Source organism: Rhinolophus sinicus, linkage group LG01 (genome assembly GCF_036562045.2).
Source record: "Rhinolophus sinicus isolate RSC01 linkage group LG01, ASM3656204v1, whole genome shotgun sequence".
Lineage (NCBI taxonomy): Eukaryota > Metazoa > Chordata > Mammalia > Chiroptera > Rhinolophidae > Rhinolophus > Rhinolophus sinicus.
In genome coordinates this window covers 47,261,077-47,278,710 of record NC_133751.1, presented here as the reverse complement: position 1 = coordinate 47,278,710, position 17,634 = coordinate 47,261,077, and the positions used below count along the sequence as shown (strand labels likewise).

At 44.3% G+C, this 17,634-nt stretch overlaps 1 protein-coding gene across 2 annotated transcripts in view; it reads left to right on the top strand.

The window, feature by feature from the left end:
• Positions 1 to 1,712: 1,712 nt before the first annotated feature.
• The window catches only part of LAMP3 (lysosomal associated membrane protein 3), a 30,563-nt gene continuing 14,641 nt past the window's right edge, over positions 1,713 to 17,634 (top strand). For both annotated transcript variants that reach the window (XM_019735836.2, XM_019735835.2), the window contains exons 1-3: positions 1,713 to 1,901; positions 8,292 to 9,040; positions 9,902 to 10,030. In XM_019735836.2, the coding sequence (XP_019591395.2) occupies positions 1,853 to 1,901; positions 8,292 to 9,040; positions 9,902 to 10,030 (927 nt within the window). In that variant the 5' untranslated portion in view covers positions 1,713 to 1,852. The remainder of the gene's footprint in view (positions 1,902 to 8,291; positions 9,041 to 9,901; positions 10,031 to 17,634) is intronic.

Here is a 17,634-nt window from a genome sequence, read left to right as displayed (position 1 = left end):
TGTCTCGTGAAAGAGAAGAATGGAAGCATGGACCAAGGAGAGGTGAGAGTTGTAAAAGAGGATCGTTTATTAAAAGTAAAGGGTTACAGCTCCCTATCGGGAAGGGAATCCTGAATGGGGTGCCCAGTGACTGAGTCTAAAGCTCTTACTTTTATATCTTCCCTTGTCTGCTTGGAGAAGGGAGCTGGTGTCTTCTAATGGAATTCATCTATCAGATCTGTCCTGTTTGCCCACCCTAAAGGGATTAATGAACTCATTCCTATCTATCAGATCTGCTCTTTTTGGCCAAAAGGGATTTATGAGATAATTTATTAACCTCAAGGCGCATTCTTATATCTTTGTCCTGGAGTGAAGGAGACATTCCAGAATATGGCTGCCTTTTGTTTATTCCACCAGGGACCACCCTAACAACGTGCTAACTAACCTGTCTCAGAGTGTGTAGGGTTTTTCAGGTTCACTCTCTATTGGCTAATTTAAAGCATAAGAGAAGGAATTAGGGAGTCAGAAGGGAGAAACCAAAAGAATGTTAAAGAAGAACAAAGTTGGAAGGCTAATAATACCTGATTTCAAGGTTTATTATAAAGCTACAGCAATCAAGGCCATTTGATCTCGAAATAAGCATAGAAAATTCTATCAGTGGAACAGACTAGACCCATCTGCTCGATTACTGTCTGTTGAATAAATTGGCTCAAAGACCATCACATGACAAAGGTAGTTGCTGAAATTAGGTTGACTGGCAAAAGTTAATCTTCACCGTCAACCACACAAGTTCAATTTGGAAATATACTACTCGCGTTGATAAGTTTGAATGTTAGGTGCAACATAGTAAAATAAAATAGTTACAGCCAAAGTTGTTTTTACGGAAATGGTTTGAAACTAAGCTGGAAGCCCTAAACCCACTAACCAGGAGGGTACCCTAATATACTGCCCTGATGTATATTCTCCACTTGAATTCACAGGCCTCAGAGATAGAGTAGCACCATTTTGCCTAATGAATAAAGGAAGGATATAAGACATGAAAAAGTTGCCTTTCAGAGATATTGAGTATTTTTTGTGTTCCAGGAAGTTTTGGTTTGTAAAACAACCTGGGAGGAGGCATTATTTTCCCCATAATATAGCAGAAGAAACCGAGGCTCAGAGAGATTACCCAGGTCATAGAGCTGGGAGTTGGTGGGGCCAGGTTCAAACCCAGACTCTAAGCTGATGCTCCTCCCCTCCTCACAAGCTGAGGTTCTCGGGTGAGGCCCTGATAAGGTGGCCATGCATCCACCAGAGCTGCCCCGGACATTTTGTGAATCCACACATTGAAAGACAGTGCTCTAGCCAGAGTTTAGACTCATGCCCACCCTCATGACTGAGGCCCTGATTGTCTCCTGGCTGAGAAGAGTCTCTGGGTTTACAGAAATATACTCAAGGTCTTAGAGGAAAGTGAAGCCCCAACTTATGAGAGAAGGTGCTGGCACTATGACAGATCCACCCACTCTTGTGGAGAAATGATCTCAGATGCCCTTTACCTTGGCAGGGGGAGTGAGGGGTACCCCCAGCCTCCATCCCTCATCCCCCATCCCTGCCCTCACAAACACTAAAGCAAAGATGAAAGTGTCTGCTTTCTCCCAAGGGCCACTTGTGGTTTCCTTCCCCACTCAGCACACCAGCTGGATGGGAGGGGCTTTCAGCTACTTCTCATTATGTAAATGACTTCGGTTCCTTTGCCAAAAGTGAATGAGGAAAGCTGCCCAGGAGTTAGCCTCCTCCAGCCGTTAGGGAAGACCCAGCTGTGCTAAGCGTGGCAGCAACAGAGCAGCGGCACCCGCCCTTGGCAAGGCCACGGCTCCCTCTGGCAGCCGCAGTCATGCCCTGGCAGCAATCTCCGGCGGTGGTGCTCTTCGTGTCCCTGGCTGGTGAGTGACACACATGACTCTGCTATGTCTGGTATTATTAAGCTAAATGCATTCTGCTGCCACCGACCAAGGTGAGACAGGACAAGCTGTAGATAGCTGTAGTATCTTCAGTTACTGTGGGTATTTACCTCCGGAACGTCTCTTCTTTATTATCTTACACATGTGGGGCACACTTCATTTTTGCCAAGGGCTTTCACCATGTGGACTTGTTTTCCGTGAGTTAGGCAGAGTAGGTGTCAACCCCAGAATACAAAGACACTGTCCCTTATTCCAAAATGGGTTCTGGGCGCCTTCTCAAGGAGAGCTTGTAGATATTGCTTAGATTTAAGAGAGAGAGAACTGAGCCAGGGTTTAGAAATGGGGCTCTTGCTACATTGTCTGGGAAAAGTACAACATGTCTTGCTTTTCCTGTTTTTCTCAAATGGAAATGCTATGTTTATCTATACAGTGAATTGTGAAGGTGAATGAGATATGGTCTGACAAATTGTGTCATTTCAGAAAGGTGTAAACCAGGTGGTCAACGATTTTTAAAATTTACCATTATATATATATTTCAGATCAGAGAAATTGCCTGGGAAACTGAGCTTTTAATGACTATTTTATGTCTCCACCCCCTGCTTTCACGAAGAGCATTTTCTGTCTAAAAAACACAGTCCTCTTGTGTGCTGTTATGACATTTGCTCGTTGGCTTACAATTCCTTCTGGAACCACTGAATTTAACACGTGAGGGAACTAGCTCTGTCCACATAGTCCTGTGAGCATACTCAAATGGGGACACAGTGGCACTTGATTGTAACATCAATTGTTATGAAGGTTGGGTGAAGGGTCAGGCCAGTTGCCTTATTCAAGGCTGCTTTTCCTTGTGTCATATTTCTGGAATTCGGGTTTCACGTTCTTTTGGAGGCAAAAGGGGAAGTCACCATTTCATTTAGCAGGGCAAGCTAATAAAAAAGTGAAAGATCTCAGTGTAGCAGTAACCCTCGGCAACCCGTGTGCGAGTGCCAATTCAATGGCTGACAGATGTCTGCTGGATTCATGACTGCAATGAGTGCTCTCAATAAATGCAAGGGCAGGTTGCCCTTTCCTCTTTGAGCTGCAAATTCTCGGAGGTGAACTAAGTGAATGAAGCATAAAAGTGCCCCATTTTCCAGATGAGAATACTGAGGTTGGCTAAGGAACTGCTCATGGTCACTCAGCTAGCAAGTGGTAGCCCTGAGATTTGCATCCAGGAGGTCCAGCTTCATGATCCTCGCTCTGAACTACTGCACCACATGGCCCTGCATGCCTAGATTCAAGAAATACTTTGAATTGGAGGTGAGAAAACCCTTGACATTTTGCTAGAAGAGACACAGCTTCTGGGTAAACTAGCTGGGTAATCGTGATCAAGTCACTTTACTTCCCTGGTCACAAATGCCTCCCTCCTAAAATGAGACAATTGAAGTTTGTATCAGTTAACTTTAAGTCCAGTTGCACATACGTGACAAGCCCCAAATAATAGTGAATCAAACCAGATAAATGTTTGTTTTTTTCTCATGTGATAACAAGTCCAGAGGAACTCGGACCAGGTCTGGTGTGGGGACTCATTATCATGGGCCCACCACCCGATGTGTGACTTGTGCCCAGAAGGTCTCCTCCTGGTTCTAGATGTCTGCTGGAACTCCAGCCATCACATACAAGTTACAGGCTTGTTAAAGAAGGAAAACAGAAAGGCAATAGAGAAGCCACATAGGAGACTGGGCTCCCTTCAAGCAGCCTTCCCAGAAGGCCCACAAAACCCTACCACGTCTAGTGCTTTGGCTCAAACTCAGTCACACATTCCCACCCAGTTGAAAAAGAGGCTTGAATGTAGGGTTTTTTTTATCCCAGGCAGTAGGTGCTCAGCTTAAACTGTGGTTCTGTTACTAAGGGAAAAGGGAAGGCTGGATTTTGGATTTGTCAGCCAGCAGTCTGCCACAGGGCTAGAGCCCCTTCTGTTCAAGGGTTCTCTTTTAATCGCAAGTCCCACAGGAAACTAACAGAGGAAGGATTTACATCTTTTTGCTAAAAGATCTATGTCTAAACGGAAACAGCACAATCTTGCTAAGGGCCCACCCCTGGCACCCACACACCCAGAAAGTCTTCCTGCTGCACCCAGCTGTGTCTGCTTATGCTGCCTGGGGAGGTGCCAAAGAAAGTGCTGAGGTGGGGGGGCGCTAAGTGCTAGGGGGCTGAACACAGTTCCCTGCCCCTGGACAGTGCCCTGCCCCTGGATATGGCTGCAGTGCTCCACTTACTCCCCAACTGTTCCTCAGAGCTCTGCAGACAAAGTGTAGCCTCCAAGACCTGCCAGGCCTGCTCCCTGCTGAACCCCTCCTCATCCCGCTTCTCCACACCCTCCTTATGTCCCCATCATGCTCCCCCCCACCCCCACCCCCGGGTATTTTCCAGGCACACCAGGCTCTGAGGTCTCCATGCCTTTGCACGTGCGCTTCCTCCTACCTGGGATAGCAGTTCCTTTCTTGACTGCCTGAAGCATTTCTCCTTGCTTTGGATTCCCCACCCCACCCCATAGTACTTGGGGCCTACTTCAGTAGTAACACTTGCCACACTGGGGAGTCTGGTCTATTTGCGAGTCAGACTCCTGAGGCTTTGAGCCCCTGAGAACAAAGGCCTACCCACAGTGCCTGGCATGGAGCTGGGCTCACAGGGGGCGCCTACGTTTCTGTGGAATTCAGTGTGGCAGGGAAACCAAAGTCTATCTGGGAAGGACTCACTGTCCGGGGAATACTAGAGTAGATGCCCTTGTGTGGCCACTGACTTTCCCAGGGCCTGGCTGAGGAGTCATCTCTCAGCCTCTCCTGAAGGTTGTAGGGGAACCAAAACCTTCTCACGCCTCTTCCTGTGACTCACCTGCTAGAAGAGTCCAAGCAATTGATCAAGGCCCTGGGGTACTTGTTTGCTGAGTCTCCGGAATCCGGTAGAGAGGCTGGAGGGTTGGGGGGCCTGGCAATCAGTGTGTGGGCTCCAGGGCTGTGTGTGGTTTTTTTTTGAGGAGAGGGAGGGTTGAGACAGATTCTGAGCTACACCCTGCCTTTGTTTCTGTCCACTGCTCTCTTTTGGGTTTCAGACAGACTGGTGAACTTGACCTCTATAGGGCCATAGGTCTCATTTAAAAACTGTGACCCAATTTTGGCAAAGATTGCTCATATATGTGTGGTCATATGCATAGATTTCGTAAAACAGTATTTCTCAGAGTATTTCCACTGAGTACCTAACAAATACATGAACTTTCTGGGACGTATTACAATGCACAGTACACTTATCTCTGTCAGTTTTGCATCTAATCACTTGCCCATCTTTTATAGCCCACATTCCTAGAGGGAAATGGAGGGTGGAGGGAAGGGGCCAGAGAGGGGAAGGAGAAAGATATTAGAATAATATTTCCCAGACTGGTTCAATCTGTAACACACTCTGACATGTCTGGTCACTTTGGGTCCAGCCACCTGCCGGCCCAGCATTCTGTCCACCACAAAGTTGCACACACCATATCAAGACATCATGACTCCATCACCTCTAGCCACCCTAGACACCAAGCATACCTTGATGGCTACCATGAGTTTTCTTGTTTCTGTTTTGGATGCTGTGCACTGGTGAATGACCAATGTGCTTTCCCCCCCTCATTTGCATCCAGTCAGCACTACTAAGAGAGGAGTTCTAATGGTCTTATGAGAAAGGCTCCCCCTGTTAAAGGATACACTACTTTAGCTCATAAGCATAAGCCATACACAGTGGGATTTTATCAAGAATCTAATGATCTCTGCAAGGGAACAAAAGGCAAGTGGTTTCCAGTCTCCCAAATTTTTCTGCATCAATTTTTGCTTTTCACTGCGAGATATTCCTGGAAACCACATCTGGGAATGAATTCTCATTTTCCATAGTAAGAGTATGCACTTAATGGGGTTCCTGTTTGGTGCTGGACCAACGAACTAGCAACTCACATTTTGACCAAGTGAATTGTGAAAATATATCTTCAACAACTGTCCACTTTCATAACAATCTTGAAAGGAAAGTCTTGCTCCAAGCTCTGCAATGTGGGCTTTGGAAATAAAGGATTTGCGTATAGTGAACCTAAAGCCCATAAAATCCACACTTCTTAAGTGTTATACATTGCAGTTATCCAAATGAACATTTAGATACAAAAAAGACCCTTTAATACTAGTCTTGGGTAACTTCATGTCATTAATACTGTCTTTTTTAAAGGTTATTCAAAGACATTTGAACTGATACTTTTGTCTTTTCCATCTCGCAAGCCAGCTACACAGAAATAATTCATAACTGTTACTACTGTGCTTAAAGTTAGAATTTTTCTTCTGGAAAAATAATCACTATTTCAGCATGTGAGCCTCACCAAGGACCACCATTATGAGGGTTGGGTGAGTGGGGGTCACTAGAGGGACACCCTACTATTCCGCTCAACTCTGCTTTTCTCTCTTCTCTCACCATTCTTCCCAGTGGCAAACACCACCTCCACCCATCCCCAAATCCAAGGGCACACTTTGGTTCAGATAGGGGTTTGAGTCTCAGCTCCAAAATGTACTAGTTGTGTGATTATGGTCAAGTTGATAGAATTTTCTAAACCTGAGTTTCCTCATCTGAAAGGGATAAAATAAAGATAGTACCCATCTGAGGGTTTTGAGAGAAGTTGGTGAAAGCTGACCTTTGACCTGAAGCCTGCTTGCCATATAGTAAGTGTCTAGTAAACTTGGAATTTTTTATTGTTGTTATTATTATAGGGAAAGTACTCGGAAATGTATCGAATGAAAGAGGGAGATAGTAAAGGAGTTTATGGATGATTTTGATTAGATACGGACTTCAGGACTATAAACACCAATTGTAGAGGGATCTCATTTGCGTTTTCCCTGTGTTTTCCCAAGTTACTGCCCAGCATCAGGCAGCTACAGCTCCAATGAGTGTAAATACAATGGGTAAATACAAGGAAACCGCAGCATTCAAGAGACAAAACCATCTCTCACATACCTGATCATAAACTCCCAAGGAACATCATCTGTAGTTTGTCCATTTTTCTGACTTGCAAGGTGCCTGGAAGGAGACAAGAATGGAACTATTTTGGTTGAAAAGGAGCCAGAAGCTTTCTGGCCTTCAGGGACGGCCCAGGAGAGAGAACCTGTGACAGTAACACGTGCTGCTTAATGGTCCATGAAGGCTTTCACTTAAACCAATTCTTCTGAGCCTTACAGTAATCTGAGAGGTCTACTATTATTCTATTATCTTCATTTACCCATTCAGTTATTTATTCATTCAATCTATATCCACTGAACGTGTTCTTTGCACAGGCACTGGTGGTGACAAAAATACACACAGTTCTCACCTCAAGATTGCTTTTAGTCTAGTGGGAGAGATGTACAATCAACAAATAAACATTTAATCAGAACTGATATTCTGCAGGGACACACTGTCTGGCCAGGCTTATTGTTAACTATTTGAATACCGTCCCCTTATTCAATTACCAGTTGTGATCAGTGTGATGAAAGCAATAAATATAACACTGCAATGGAGAATCCCAGGGGCAGGGAGCTAGTTTATATAGGAAAGACTCTGTGAGGAACTGCCATATAAGCCAAAATATGAAGGACGGGCCACCAGGTGTGTCAGAGCAATTATGGCTCAATTTCCTTTCTTAGTTAAGAAAGGCTGGGCCAGTCAAAAGGTTAAGTAAGGAAATGACAGGAACTGGTCTATATTTAGAAAACCTGGTGGCAAGATAAAAAAAATTACAGGATACTGAATCTCCCATTATTGGAAGTAATTAAGCATACAGTAGATGTATATGTGGCAAATATTCATAGGTCCAATTCACACATCGGATTAGCGTTTGGACTAGATGATCTTTAGGACCCCTTTCAAGTCTGGGATTATATGGTTCTGTGCAAACTATACAACTCTGTGTAAATCTTTATTACGATTATTCATGCTGCCCCAGCTCTATCAGGTCATCACAGCTGTGCTCTTCCCAGGAACACCCTCCCCTCTATCCAGGAACTGTCTGGATTTACATTTGAAGATGGGGGATAAAGAGGCATTGACACTTAAGATCTCACTGAGCATGATCACTTAGTTAGTAGTACCACACCCAGCGACTGGATGCAGAAGAATGTCTGCAGTGTGATCACAACCCTGTCAAAAGCATGGATGCAACCAAAACATTACATTTGTGGCCTCATGGTAGACTCTTGGGGTAATCTGTATTTGATCATTATATCCTTGCAAATTTCCTCCAAATCTGGAAATATGCATGTTCATTTTTAATGAAGAAACATTCATATGGGAGTGGGGGGAGGGACCTGGTGAGCTATTAGTGTGTTAACACTTTTTTTGTGTCCTAATTTGCAGTGATTTTGCATTATGGCAGTCAAATAAGAGCAAAAGCGTTTTCAGAAATCACAGATTCTTCTCAGCCTATGGGAACAGCAACAGTACAGGACACAGCAAAACTTTTCCTGCAACCAACTAACCAAGTGCCTCACAGAACAATAGCAGCAAGGTCAACGGGTGGTCACAGTACCTCTCCGATAGCTGCTACAACCTCTAACTCGGAGACCCCAACCACACACACAACGATACAAACTCTAACAACAACCTCCACTGTAACTACCAACAGCACCCCATCCACCAGCCCAATAATCTACACCCTCATTACAACCCTCGCTACACCCAACACCTCTCACACAACTACTCCAGTCACTGAGGCTACAATTGGCTCGAGTGCAGCTCGCAGTTCACCCCCAACCACCATCACTCCACCAGTCCATACAACTGGAACCAGCCCAGCGACTGTCAGCCACACAACTACGAAGACCACCCAACCCGGTAACCTGACCACCCTTCCATCAACTTTGTCCACCTCACCACCCAACAGCACAACCAGTCAGAAGCCCACTCAACCCACCCCTGCTTCAGGAACAACCACAGTTGCACACAATGCCACTCAAACTACCTCACCTGCCACCACAACTCCTGGGCCCACCCTTGCACCTCAGCCATCAACAGCTAAGACTGGAATTTATCAAGTTCTAAATGGAAGCAGGCTCTGTCTCAAAGCAGAGATGGGGATAGAGCTGGCAGTTCAAGACACAGAGTCGGTAAGTTGGGGCCATAGGACTGTAACACTAGCCTTAAAACAGTTTGAGTGGAGTTTGCTTTGCTCAGAATGAGCATTTCCCGGTACCCCACGTCTTTTAATGAATAAATAGCCATGAGCCCCTCTTTCTCCAAGGTGCTCCATTAAATGGTGAATCTGTTTTAGAATATATATAAAAAATAGAAACTGACAGTGGCTGCTTGGAGAGAGGAAGGCACACACCAAAAATTTAAATACACACACCCCTCACTTTTGGCCAACATGGGCAGAGTGTTGGGGTATGTTCACCATTGACCCAGCCTGGCCCCACCCCAGCGACTCTCTAGCCTCTTCAACTTCCCTGAGAAACGAGAAGTTTAGATTAGATGATGTCCATGGTTCCAGCCAACTGTGACGCTAATATGAAAAATCCAGATTAACAAAAAGATTTGAGGGGATGAAGTGGGATTAAGATGATTTGATTTACTAAAGGAATCATCATAAAATTAATACTTTTTTTTGCACAGTTTTTGATTTCAAGTAAAACTTCCACATTTGAAACAAAAGTGCATTAGATAGCAAACCTTTCCTGCAGTACCTTTCAGCATATGTAATTTCACAAAGATTAAATTTCACGCAGCTCATCAGGAGTACACCCACCATGAATTATCTACCAAGCTGCTCCTTTCTATGGGAGAGCTCCTCCTTTAAAAGGTCTTTTAAATGAACATAACAGTTTGAAAATGTGAGGTTTTGTCGAGGGACTTTGAAATTCTCAATTGAACACCCACTAGCCTTGAATTTCAGGCTCATTTATTGTGCTGGTTTCCTACCTCGAGTTTTCTTCTATATCTCATTGAGTTGATGATTTTATTTGATTTAGGTTTTTTCACCTCAGAGATACTTCAATATCGACCCCAATACAACTCAAGCCTCTGGGAATTGTGGCTCCCGAGAATCCAACCTTCTCTTGAATTTCCAGGGCGGATTTGTGAATCTCACATTCATCAAGGTGAGGGCTGAGCTCCTTTACACTGACTGACTCTACCATCACTTTTCCTTTCCCTCACCCTGGGGCCCAGTGGTGCAATCCCACACTTCACTTTAAGTTCCAGAGGAAATGGATCTCAGAGCCTTTTGAGATATTCTCTGATAAGAATGAGGGGCATGGAGATGGAGAGGAGGGAAGTGTCGACATCTTATGTTTGCCTTCTTCCCCCTTCAGCCTCTTCTGTGCAGCTTCAGAAGGCCTTTGATGTCTCTTAGGGGAGATTTGGCCTTGGGGAAGCTGGACACAAGTGCTCTTTGCAAACAACCCAAAGGAGGAAGTTGTACAGATGAGCAGACCTGTAGAAATTCCCAGGGGACACCTGAGAAACAGAATTGTTCTAAGACCAAAACCAAATGTCAGAATGGGTTCTTTCCAACCACAGCAGGCAAAATTCAGGGACTAACCCAGCACGGGTTTTCCTGACCATAGCATGGAGGGGAGCAGACAACAGAATAGAGTGGAGAGAGCACGCACGTGAGGTCAGAGTCTGGGCTGCAAATTTGATTCTGTCACTTGTTCTCCTTGTGACATCAGGTAGGCAACTTAACCTGTTTGAGATTTATTTTATCTTTTGAAAAATGGAGGAAAGGGAGTAGAGATCACCTCTGTAAAGAGTGCTGTCCAATATGTGGAAAGTAGATAGATATTTGATAACCAGTGGCTATGATCGCAATGACTGAAATGGGCAAATATCATGGGGAGACAATGTTGGTCCTCCCACTCGTGCCCCAAAGTGTCTTTCAGATAGGCTGAGGAAGAGCCGAGGGGGAAGTTCTGAGAGGACCTTTCAGCTGGGGCTCTGTGTGGGCCTCCTCCTTACCTGTCTAACATGACCGCTGAGGTTAGAGGGACCTTGGTTAGCAGATTTTAGAGAAGAATGAGCATAGACTTTTGTCAGACAAATCAAGATTGACTCTCAACCGTAATACATAGACTAGCATGATCTCTGGCTAGTCGGACCTGTTTCCTCATCTATAAAATGGAAATAATTACACCTATGTAGTAGGACCCTTGAGAGGATTAGAAATGGTATATATGAACAGTCCAGCACAATGTTTAATAAAGGGGGGGTGTTGTTGTTGTTGTTAGCTTGGTCTCAAAGGCTTCATCCTCCTGGTGCACACTTTTCTTCTTAGGTTAGAGATACACTCGAGAAGTCAGTGGTTTCCTTTCACTACCAAATGGGAAAGACAAGACATAATCCCTCTTGTCAGAAGGACATTTAGGGAAGAATAAGTGCTGTATCCCTCAACAAATGAGGTTAAACTATAGAGGTGTCAAGAATTTTTTTAAAAGTCACTTCGGCAAAATGGCAGAGGATACAGACATAAGCACCTGTGCTTTAGTTCAGGCTCAATTCCACCCAGACCACTGCCCGTGTGAATAACTGCTTCAGGGAAGGCATCAAAATCTCCAGCATTTGTCTGCAGCACACAACTCCCCTGCTGCCAGGCCTTAGGCAGAACTGCCCGCAGGACTTTCCTTGACACCCTCAACCTCTTTTTTTGCTACTTTCCTGTCTCCTGATGCCTCCTGTCCCTCTTTCTGATGCCTTCAGGCTGGACTCTATTTGATCAAACTCCACCCAAGTGCTGAATTCCTGCCTTTCTGGAAATCCTCTGTGCCTCCAGACATGTGGGCTGGAAATGAGCGCCCAGGTGGAGCTCAAAGGACAAGCAGGGCCTCCCTCTGTCCACCAGCCTGCAGGAAGGAGCCGTGAGCCACTCTCAGTCCATAGCCCCCAGTGCGGTGGTAGCTGCTCTGAGTCTCACCAACCAGATTCACTTTATTCCTCAGCACCAGTTCCCCAAACAGCTGACATAGCTCTGCGACAAGAAGAAACCAGGAGGCTCACAGAAGATGAGAGTTCCCACCAGCCTAAGTGCTTCTGAGGAATTTCTACATTGAAAAAGAGAATTTGTTTAAGCGCCCAAAAACAGCCACAAGTTCAAAGATTACAGGGGCTAAGCATAGAATTTAATGAGTGACGTAGGCTAAGAAACATTGCTTTTTCCTCAACACAGGCAGTCTTTTTTATATTTTCTCACTTTTTAAATAATGAGACATTATTTTTAATTAATCTAATTAACAAAGATTTTTAAACAGCGTAATACCTAACGTTGGCAGGGATGTATAGAACCAGGAACTAACTCTCAAACATTCCTGGAAGGCGTTTGCATTTGTGCCCTATGACTCTAGGTCTTCTGGGTCTTCTTCCAGATCTTACAGTTAAAATATTTTCTCACTTTTGATGACAATGTGAAGGAAGATTTCATTCTTCCATTAAATCGGCATAAGAGAAACATTAGAGTAAGTGTGGGATGGTAAGTGGCAACTGATAGTCCTCAGTAGTGAGGGGACAAAAGGAAGGGTAGGGAGTGCCATCCTCCTCCTAGGGGACAGCCCCTCCACAGCCATGGCTGGTGGTGCCAGTGGCAGGGCCGGCATCTAGCCTGGGAGACTGACACTGTCTTTTATGGCGGGCGTTCATTCTGAATGGCCGGGTGTCCGTTCTGAGTGGCTGCTGCCCTCCGGTGCCAGTTGTTAAATATTTTACCTGTCACCTCTATTGGGTGGTAATGAGAGACCAGTGTTGCCTGATCTGATTGTTCAAGAGAAGGCAAAAATCCAAATCTTTTTATAAAAGCACATGATTTTTAAGTGTTGGTAACACATGTTAAAAATTTGAACACTCTCCTGGCCAAACAAACCGAAGCTGTAGGCCAGATTTAGTCTGTGGTGAAGGTACCTTCTGCCCCCAGCAGGTGGGCTGTGTGAAATGCATTTGGGCAGGAAAGCTGCCTAGATTCCTTCACAAGAGAAATGGGCTCAGCAATTCAGTCAGCCACTTTTCAAAGGTTGCTATCTTCTGCACCAGTGTTTCTCAACAGCCAACAGCCGCAGCCATACCATTTGGGGCCAGATACGTCTTCGTGGTAGGTCTGTCATGTGCCTTGTGAAATCTTGAACAGCATTTCTGGCCTCTACCTACTAGATGCCAACCCCAGTGGTCACAACCCAAAATATCTCCAGACATTTCCAAATGTACCCTGGGTATGTGTGTGTGTAGAGGACCAAAATCACCCCTGGTGAGAACCAGTGCCCTAGAAAAAAAAGAGAGCTGTCAACGTAAGAAACCTCCAAACCAATAGAGACATTTTGTAAGTTTATTTGAGCCAAACTGATGACATATGCCAGGGAGCAGGATCTCAAATGCTCCCAAGAAAAACAGTTTTGCAGCTTCTTTTATGCATTTGAAATTAAGGTGGGAAAATACATGGAGGTGGGAGAAAGCAAGGCAGTATTGCCAGACTGTAGGATAGTTAACACGTTTATGTGTTCTCTTCAGGGGTATTACTTCTGGCATTTCAAAGGTGTGTTAACCTAGATGCACAAAAACAATGGGCAGGGCTTAAAACCTTTCACTAAAGAAGCTATAGGCCTCGGGCATGACTACTCACCATGACCTGCCCAGTTAGGAATTTATAATCAGATGACCCTGTGAGGTTCCTTTCCATAAAGCCCCTTTTTCTTTGTCCACAGGGCCTTGGAAAATAGGAGTATAAGTTAGTTATAGTATTATAGATGTTACAAATGAGAACCAAATTATAGAATGATAAAATAGATGCTGATTAGCAAGGCTGATTTATCAACTAATCTAGCAATAAGAATTTACTGAGCACCTGCTTTGTCCTCCACACTGAGCTAGACATGTGAGAAAAGCAATACAGGCTCCAGGTTTCAAATAATGAACAAATTTATAATTTTAAAATTGAAGTACTGCCAAAGACAGAAATGTAAAGAAAAATCTGCCTCCTAAGTTGTCACTTGATGGTGTTCAATCAAAATTTCAGTTATCCATACCATTTCCAGGTGACCATGGACCAGTCACTAGCACTCTCTCTGAGCCTCAGTTTCCTCTTCTATAAGACAGAGCCAACCAGTATGTCTTTGTTGGGCTGCTCTGAGGGTGACCGGGGTTAGCACATATAAAAGTGCTCAGCATGGTTTCTGGCCCATAGCGGGGTTAGGAGAAGTGGGCTTCCTTTCTCATTTCCCATGTTTTACAAAAACTGAAAACCTTTCTGTGACAGTGTCTCATTTGATTAAGGTGACGTGCTGAAAGTTGTTCAGACCTTTCAGGAGCAAGATAAATATATCTCCTTTCCCCCACCGCTAACTTCCTTCCTGCTTAAATAGTTTGGGATGTTTTTTGTTTGTTTGTTTTAATTTTATCGGAGAATATTGGGGGACAGTGTGTTTCTCCAGGGCCCATCAGCTCCAAGTCGTTGTCCTTCTATCTAGTTGTGGAGGGCGCAGCTCACTGGCTCATGTGGGAATCGAATCAGCAACCCTGTTGCTCAGAGCTCACATTCTAACCAACTGAGCCATCCAGCTGCCCCCATTAGATAGTTTGTTTTAAAAACATCTTTCAGAACTTTGTTTAGAGTTCATTTTTCTGAGCTCAACATTATCCTTTTCTCATTCACTTGGTTGGAGAAATCAGTCACCCAGGAGGGAGGGGACCAGGGCCAGGAGGTGTGTTGGCCCTCGGAGGTCTGGAAAACTAATGCTGCTAACCCTCCTGATGTTTCCCAGAGCATTTCAGGGGTGTGTGGGGCCCTCTCAGCCTATAGACTCCTGGGAAGTGTTATCAGTGCTCACGTGTTAACCCTGAGCAAGCACACTATTTAGAACTTCCCTCATGTGAGCTACCATTTCATGCCGTTTTCCTTTCAGCTTCTCTGCCTGGAATGACCCTCCCAACCCCTCAGCTCCCTTTTGCATTCATCCTTTAAGATGGCGTATTTATCTTCACCCTAAGAAGTCTCCCTAGCCCCACACCCCACCTCCATCCCAGGTAAAACTGGGAGACTTTTCTTCTCTCGGTTCCCTGAGCCTCCGTTTGTTATTCCTCAGCCTCCGTTAGCACACGTACTGCACATTTTGCCATCCTGAAGGCAAGTGTATGACTTATTCACAGTGGTGTCTCTAATGCCAACACTGCCTTGATACGTAGTATAGCTTTAGCAAATGTTTGATGAGGAAATAAATCAATAAAGAGGTGAATTTAAATTTCACAGAGCTCTCTGGGCCAGGTCGCCAAAAGGTAGATCAGCAGCTCTGAAGAAACGGCCTCTTTGGCTTCCTTTGTCTATATCCAGAGCAAAGGTGCCTTGATGTAATCATAACAAGCTGAGCCTGATTGATGTTGAAGACAATATTCACAACCCGAACATCTGTGATTACGAAATGCCTACAATCCATTTTGCAAACGTCCCGGAGAGGACCCTGGGCCTTGTGGTCACTGGCCTGCGGCCTTTCTCAGCAGGCTTGCTTGGCAGGCTTGCTCTGGGCCCCGTGTTTTGCTAAGGAGGGTGTTTAGGTTCCTTGAGGAATTAGGATCTCTTTGATGAAATACTGGCAGTGAAGAGCCACTGTGTTAGTATTCCATTGGCGGAAGAGAAAATGGGCCTTTTGCACGTGGTCCATTGAAATGGATGTGCTGCTGTTATGTGCTCAAGTACCATATTCAACTATTAGGAGTCCCTGGCCCCCTTTCATCAATGTTGATGGGTAAAAAGGATTTTCCCTTTGTTTTCAAGAATCTGGCATGGAAGAGGTTTGTCAGCCTCCAAACCAAACCCCAAATAAGAAAAACATTTGGCAGGGAATGATCCTGTGGGTGTGGGTATCAAAGGAGAAAGCAGACACTATAAACTGCCTAATGTGTGGCATGTCATTAATTTCCCTTTGGCTTTGGGTTAACCCTGACACCTGCTTGAAGCTTCCGAACCTCCTACCCCCTGCTCTGTATCCATGCGCCTTCCACCTCCCAGAGCTGAGGTTTCAGCTTATTTAATCAAGAGGACCTAAACTTAGCTCACTTGTTTGTTCTCTCTCTTTCTATTTGTGGTAATCTGAGCTCTAGGAAACAGATAAGAAATATTATTTGACTTCAATGAGAGAAGCTTATTGGGAAGGGCAACCTAATTTATTATTACCATTGTTGGTAACACCAGTTAGAATTTGAGTAAAGACTCTGTGATAAGTTTCTTACATGGATTCCTTCATTTAATCCTCACATCAACCTCAGCGGTAAGTTTTGTTATTATTATCCCCATTCTTCTACTGAATAAATGAGAAAATTAAATTTTTGGAATGTTCATAGATTTGACAAGTCAAACTAAGGATGCAAGGGAACAAAGAGACATTTTCAAAATAGTATTAAAAAATTCTTGGCAACACTTTATTCTCCCAAATAGGAGGAAAGCCACCCTATAATATTTCATAACTAACTGATTTGCTTAACAACCTTATTTTTCATCGGTAGGATGGACCCGGAGTCAACAAGCTATGGCCCCCAGATCAAACCCAGACTGCCACCAAAAAATGTACAGTTTACAAGCTAAGAATGATTTAAAAGATTGGGGGGAAAAGAAGAATATTATATGACACATGAAAATCATATGAAATTCAAATTTCAGTGTCCATAAATGAAGTTTTTTTGTAAGTGTATGTGTCGTCTCTGGCTGTGTTGTGCTACAATGGCAGTTGAATAGTTGCTACAAAGAACCAGAGAAACTAAAATATTTACTATCTGGCTCTTTACAGAAAAAACTTGCCAGCTCCTCATCTAGAAGAAACTTCAGCCCTATTACCATTCAAATTATGCCAAATTCTTAATTTCCACGTCCAAAAAATTGCTTTGCTCTAGTTTAAAGAAGGGATAACTTTATTTCCTTTAACCATCAATAACACTACACCACTACGGAAAAAGTGGGCACAATTGTCTAGATAAGACTCATTTGATATCAACAGCATGAATGATGTAAAATTGGAATCTCAGGAAAAGTATAAACACCTCTTGCCCTTTGGTTTACATGAGTTTGCCTAACAAATGCGTTTCCTTTACCGTAAAGCTAGACATCAGCTCCACTGGTTAATTTTGACTCACTCAAAATGGAAGGGAACCTGGAGGCAGGCTCCAGGCTCTGTCCCATTCCATCATTCAGATGACCTCGCAGTGAAACGTGAGCACTCTTGTCATCTGCTTTGGAAGGACCCGCTTTTGGCATTAGCTCTATAGAGCACCAGTTCTTATGGAGTGGGAAGGGCCCTTCCTATGAGGGCTGGCTTTTCAGAAATGTGGGACCCTTACAGTCAGAAGGACTCATGCCTGGCTTAATGCTGTGTTGTCACTGATTGAAACACTTAATGATTTTGAACAAGAGATCCTACATTCTCACTTGGGACTAGGCCCCACAAATATGCAGCTGGTCCTGCTTCCAATAGATGGTTATAGCATATATAGGCAACTGCCTTTCAGGGAATGTGAAAGAAATTTCTTGCACAGTGAGTTTTTTTCTCTATACCCACATATCCCATGGAGGAAAATCTAGGGAGAGGATCCTGCTGACATACTCATATCTTGCTTGTCTCACCTACAGACAATGTAAATCAGAGGTAGAGGCTTAACTTCTCTGAGTCTCTTTGTTCTTGGCTGTAAAATGAGCTAATAATATTTATTCTGTCTCAGGGAGTTGTGAGGATCAAAGGAGGCA